The 6355-nt window shown below is 39.4% G+C and overlaps 1 protein-coding gene across 1 annotated transcript; it reads left to right on the forward strand.

Annotated features, from left to right (window-relative positions):
* The first annotated feature begins 1217 nt into the window (after positions 1-1217).
* On the forward strand, positions 1218-5967 carry jagn1a (jagunal homolog 1a). The gene is made up of 3 exons (XM_072260171.1): positions 1218-1413; positions 2124-2228; positions 4174-5967. The coding sequence occupies exons 1-3, from the start codon at positions 1325-1327 to the stop codon at positions 4634-4636; spliced, it is 657 nt and encodes a 218-aa protein (XP_072116272.1). The 5' UTR covers positions 1218-1324; the 3' UTR covers positions 4637-5967.
* Positions 5968-6355: the final 388 nt, after the last annotated feature.

Consider the following 6355-nt stretch of genomic DNA (forward strand, 5'->3'; position numbering starts at 1 on the left):
AGTCGACGTTTTGGGCCGAGATCCTTCATCAGGACACAACCTGACGAAGGGTCTCGGCCCGAAATGTCAACTGTACCTCTTCCTATAGATGCTGCCTGGCCTGCTGCGTTCACCAGCATTTTTTGTGTGTGTTGCTCCACATATGTTGATCTCTGGTCAAAATGCTATTGAATATTGTGTATAAATGTAATGCCCTGGTTAAGTTTTTTATTGCTATGCTGTAGGTATTTCATTTTAGCAGTTCTGTAAGAGCAGTCTGTTATGCTTTTAGCGTGTTTGGGTTTGAGTTAAAGACAAGGAGCTATAATGTATCAGCCAATCAGGATGGTGGAATTGGGAGAAGGTTCTAGAGAATGCTGGACAGAGATGTTTCCGTGACTGATGTGGGTCGAGGTTCTTTTGGCGAGAGCAGGGAGAAGACAGGAGGGAAGATGACTGAGGATGCCATCCCTGTTGCACAAGGTGCTTGGTGCAGATGGATGGCTTCATGGAGGAAGGACCGTTACTCCTGTGGGGGAGCCTGTTTGCTTGAGTGACATTGGGAAGGTGGCCTGTGGTTTCATGTATACTGTGGATCCAGCGCAGGAGTTAAAGACAACTTCAAGATGAGCTCAACTTGTGTGCAAATTTGGACTGGGTTAACTGTAATTGGCCCTTTTTATTTTTTTCCTTTTCTTTTTCCTACTAACTCTCTGATAAAGCTGACATTTGTAAATATTCTTTATAATTCTATGCAGGTCTGTTATTTCTTGCCAACGGATAATTGAAAGTGGACAGTATTTACACAGTATTCACATAGATTGGGGTTCAAGTGGTCGAGACATCCCAACTTCCCGGTTTTGGTGGGACCCAAGTCATACTGACCATAGGCGTAGCAAGTCTGAGAAAGGTGGCTGAGTCCAGTGGCTGTTAACGAGGAGCTCACGAGCTGCATCTCTAGAGATGCCCAGTAAAAGGGGGGTTTCAGAAGCCTGATCCCCTACTTAAGGTGTTCATTGTGTTAGGTATGAGTAAGCATACAGGGTTTGTATTCTTGAGTTTTGATAATTGAGAACTAAACTTGAGAGTTGATGTTTCGGTTTGATGAAATTGTCATGGCCTCAAAATAAGGGTCAGCCATTCGAGAAAGAGCTCAGCAGCAATTACTTGCTAAATCTTTGAAATTCTGTACCTCAGAGGACTATGGAGTACAGCTGCTGAGCAGAGATCGATGACTTTGTAAATAGTAAAGCAATCAAGGGTCGTGCGAGAATGTGACACTAGGTTATAAAGATTAAATGGCAAAGTAGGAAAGAAGCTAAAAGACTTACTCCCAGTGTTTCCTATGATTGGATGGACCAGGACCTCGGATGGGAGAGGTAGACAGGACTTCAGAACAGGGACGGGACAAAGAACCAGCAGGATTGTTCTCTGGTATGTAAAGTGTGGTGGTGCTGGAGTAGACAGGGCTCCTTAATAACGTACTTCTGAGGATGAGATTGGTAGGGAATGTGGTGGTGCTAAAGCATATAGTTCTGCAGGTTAGGGACCATGGTGGGTCTGGGGATAGTGTTTCCGGTACTGCAGAAGTAGTGGAGAACAGAACCTGGGAGAGGAAGGTGGGATAGGGCTGGGATTGACTGAAAGAGGGGCCAAGGCTGTTTTTTCCTTTTATCCTGTGGTGGTGGGGCAAGGGTTTGACAGAGAATGTTCTGGTTTGATGTGGGAGGCGGGGGGAATACTGAGATATGGTGGGCTATGAGGAGGAACTTTGAGAAAAGTGAGTTGGTGGAGCATCAAGCTGGAATGTGCAAAGGGAGGGCAAATGGGGGGGGGGGTAGATAAAGCACTCGGAGTTTGGGCAGTCAACTTGATTTGAGAAGAATGGTGTTGAGTCCAAGGATGTTGAGGGGTGCATGAGATGACTTTCAATTTGCTGTTTAAAATTCTGTTCAAAAACAACACCCTTTATCATGCGCGATATTTAAGCAAGCCTAGAATGATTACTTACTGTGACGGGGCACATGAGAAAATTGAATTCCAAATCACTGAAATGATTTGCGTATTTGGGTGGGGATTGTGGGTCAGTGGCTACTTTATTTTTTTTGTTGTAATCTTTTGTTTAAAATTTCCTTTGTTAAAAGGAGATCTTTGTTGAGAATGGCCTCCCGTGCTGGCCCCCGTGCTACAGGGACAGATGGCAGTGACTTCCGCCATAGAGAGAAAGTCGCTTCACATTATCAGATGAGGTAACCTTTTGGTGCTTTTAAATAGCACAGCCTTAAATGGATATACTGTACTTAACAAAATTAAAGTTATGTGAATGCTGCAACTCTAAAACAAAGAAAAGTAGCCCTAACCTTTTCTGACATGGTGGAAGCATTTATTTTTCCCCTGACATGAGGAAAAGTGAATTGATTGTACTTTGAGTGCATCTTGAGATGAGCCAAAAAAAATCACAGGACTTCTCTTGAAGATACTGTGATGCAATAAGGAACTACAGAAATTGATCTTAAAGGGACAGTTTGTGAGCCCTGTGCCTGGTTTTCTGCATTAATTACTCATAAAATGTGGTCTAATCTTCATCTAAGTCACAATAATAGACAAACTCAATCTACTTAAAGTAATAACAGAAACATTTGCACTTTTCATGTCTTTATTGAACATGTTTAATCATTCACAATCCAAGCTGGAAAAAGTATGTGAATCCTTGTATTTAATGACTGTTAAAGCCTCCTTTAGCAGTAATAACCTCCACCAAACATTTCCTGTAGCTGCTGATCAGACTTGCAGAGCAGTGAGGAGGAATTTTAGACCATTGCTCCATACAAAACTGTTTCAGTTCATCAATATTTCTGGGATACCTTGCATGAACAGCCTTTTCAGATCCTACCAGAGCATCTAAATTGGTTTTAGGTCTGGACTCTGACTTGGTCATTCCAAAACACAGATTTTTTTTTTTTGTAAACCATTCTGTGCTCTTGTGTTTCAGTTCATTGCCTTGTAGGATCATCCAACTTCTATTAAGCTTCAGGTGATGGACTGCTACTCTGTAAAATGTCTTGATACAATTTTGAATTCATTGTTCCCTCAATGATTGCAAGCTGTGCAGGCCCTGAGGCAGCAGAGCAGCACCAAGCCATGGTGCTCTTTCCACCATGCTTCACAGTTGGGGTGAGGTTTTGGTGTTGGTATGCAGTGCCCTTTTTCCTCCAGACATTTCTGCCAAAGTCCAATTTTTGTCTCATCTGTCCACAGAACGTTGACTCAGAAGTGTTATGGAACATCCAGGTAGTCTTTTCCGAACCTGAGATGCACAGCAATGTTTTCTATTTCTGGACAGCAGTGGTTTTCTCTGTGGTGTCCTTCCGTGAACACCATTCTTTCTGCAGGTCTTTGCTGTTACCCTTTGGTTCTTTTTCACCTTCTTCAGCATTGCACATTGCTCTTGATGTGATCTTTGCAGGACCCCCACTCCTGGGGAGAGCGGCAGCAGTGCTGGATTTCCTCTATTTGTAAAGTTTTTCTTGTGTCTATTGATAAACATTCAGGTTTTTAGAAATGCCTTTGTTGCCGTTTTCAACTTCATGCATGTCAATACAATTCTTCTAGGGTCCTCTGAAAGTTGTTTTGATTGACTCATGGTGCACATAAACAGATCTTTCTTGAGAAGACTTTGTCTTTTTTATAGGGCAGGGCACCTCTATAACCCACATCTCGAATCTCACCTCATTGATTGGAACACCTGACTCCAAATAATTTTTGTAGAAATTATTACCCCAGAGGTTAACATGCTTTTTTGAACCTAGACTGATTGTTTAAATGGTGTACTCAGTATTGACAAGAAGTACAATTGTTTGTATTTATTAGTTTAAGCAGATTGTGTCTGTCTATTATTGTGACTTGGATAAAGGTCAGACCACGTTTTGAGTAATTAATGCAGAAAACCAAGTAATTGCAAAGGGTTCACAACTTTTTCTTGCAATTGTAGATATTGATTTAAATTGGATTTTAAAAATGAAGGTTATTTATTAGAGATCCAAATATGCATTCAAATCAGTAAAGAACTATTTTATATAAAGGACCAGTATACAATAATAGAAAGACAAATTCCAATCTGCAGTACGTTAAAATATGTAAATATTTCAAATATTTATGAATATTAATTTAGAATTGTGTTTTTATTCTTTACAGTGTAACTCTGAAGTTTGAGATCAAGAAGCTGATATATGCTCACTTAGTTCTCTGGACACTACTCACTCTACAGGTTATTGTCAGCCACATGAAGTTGGTGTCACATGATCTGATAGCTATGCCATACCAATGGGAATACCCATATCTGCTGAGCATCATACCATCTGTCTTTGGTTTTATATCCTTCCCTCGTAACAACATAAGTTACCTGGTGCTTTCTATGATTAGTGCGGGCCTCTTCTCGATTGCCCCTCTCATTTATGGCAGCATGGAGATGTTCCCTATGGCACAGCAGCTGTACCGAAACGGAAAGGCTTACCGCTTCATCTTTGGTTTTTCTGCTGTAGCTGTCATGTACCTGGTCTTGGTTATTGCAGTACAAGTGCATGGCTGGCAGATCTACTACAGCAAAAAATTACTGGACTCTTGGTTTACCTCCACACAGGAAAAGAAGAAGAAATAGTCTGGAGAAGAAAAGTACAATTTGGAAGGCTGTGGTTTATGAACTGTGGTTAACATGATGGGACTGTATCAGTCCATCAGAGATGATGATACAGGGGTAAATTGCTGGAGGTTATCTTGAATAGGATGTCTTTATTTTTATCGTTATACCCTGATGCTTTTGTTTCCAATCAAAGAAATATACCGAGTCTCAAACATTTTGTGCCACTTTTTCAATTCTTTGGTTGTTGAATAGAATGATGTGGCTTTTAAGAATATAATGGTAATGTCACTCTGTAGCTAGATTGTGAAGTATATTTGGAAATGTTTCCAAAATGATTTGTCCAAGTCATTTTTTTTATGGTTGTATTTCCTCACGATATATCGATGTGATTTTCAGGCGGAAATAACAGTGGTTTAATTGTTGATTTTGTATATTGTACTGCTGCAAGGTTTCAATTTCCTACATCAGTCTTCAGTGAAACTGGGTGTGTGGCACATGGGTGGGAGTGTTACTTAGAGCAGACAAACGTTCAAAGAACTTTAGATTGCATGTTATAAGCAACGTGTTCGATGCTTACAAATCAGATCCACTTGTTTTCTTTCAAACAGTCATATGAAATCCCCTATTCATTTCATTATTTAATGAAAAGGCTTGTCCTAGCATTGAGTTGGTTAGGCCAGTGCAGGAATACAGTCTACTTAACCTTCTATAACAGTTTCTTGTTATGACTTTTAAAGTTGCATCACACAAATCATTTCGGATTTGGCTCCAGCTCACTGAGCAGTCTATTAATGATTCTTAGCGATAGCTATATTTGTCTGTGTTCAAGTGTTGTCACACAAATTATGAGCGTACTCTTAAAATACTGATCTGATTTTATTTATATCTCATAATATCTCCTATCTCTTCTGAATCAGCTTCTTAATCCTCTGTATGCTGTTGCTTTGATTTCTCTATAATGAGCTCTGATGTAGTAGAGTTGGACATGAGCACGCTATTTGTAGTGAGGCTCATCTTACGACATTCTTTTGAGAACTGAAAAACATCCTGCATTCCCACACCGGTTTCATAATATCTAGTTGGTTAAATAAAAGTAATACGGTGTCAAACCCATGAGTTGACTCAAGTTGTTTGCAATCCTGTTCTACATTCAAGCATGGCTTTTTGAAAGGAACTTGTTCCTTTTTATGGGGATGGTAAGAAATTTGACAGTACAACTTAAAACTGTGAGAAGTTTGTAATCACTGCAGATCAGTCAATCCCCCACATTAGTCTGTAGGTGTAGTAGCTTCATATTTTGTATATATGTTAAAATTTTTAAAAATAAACCAATGAATACGTTAATCTAACTTGAGTAGTTTTTCATTATGTGCAAAAGTTAGATTGAATTTTGTTTTGATTTTTATTGCATATTTTATTTGCAACAATGAATAAATGTTACACAATCATTTTTTATACCAGTATGATGTAAAAATATAATCAGAAGCACATTAGAGGTCTATCCATTATGTCTTTGTCTTTATGAATAAAATTGAGTTGTCACTTTTTTAGCTTATCAATCATGTTAGCTAATCGTTAATGAGGAGAGGGTTGCTGTAGTAAAACTGGAGGTTTGTTGTCTATCTTTGCTTTCCCATCCTACCTTCATTTGTCTTCCAAAAAAAAGGATTGGATACTGAGATCTCAAGACTGGTAACTACCATCTCTTCATTTGAGGCATTTTAATTAGTGATTGCC

Source organism: Mobula birostris, chromosome 6 (genome assembly GCF_030028105.1).
Source record: "Mobula birostris isolate sMobBir1 chromosome 6, sMobBir1.hap1, whole genome shotgun sequence".
NCBI lineage: Eukaryota > Metazoa > Chordata > Chondrichthyes > Myliobatiformes > Myliobatidae > Mobula > Mobula birostris.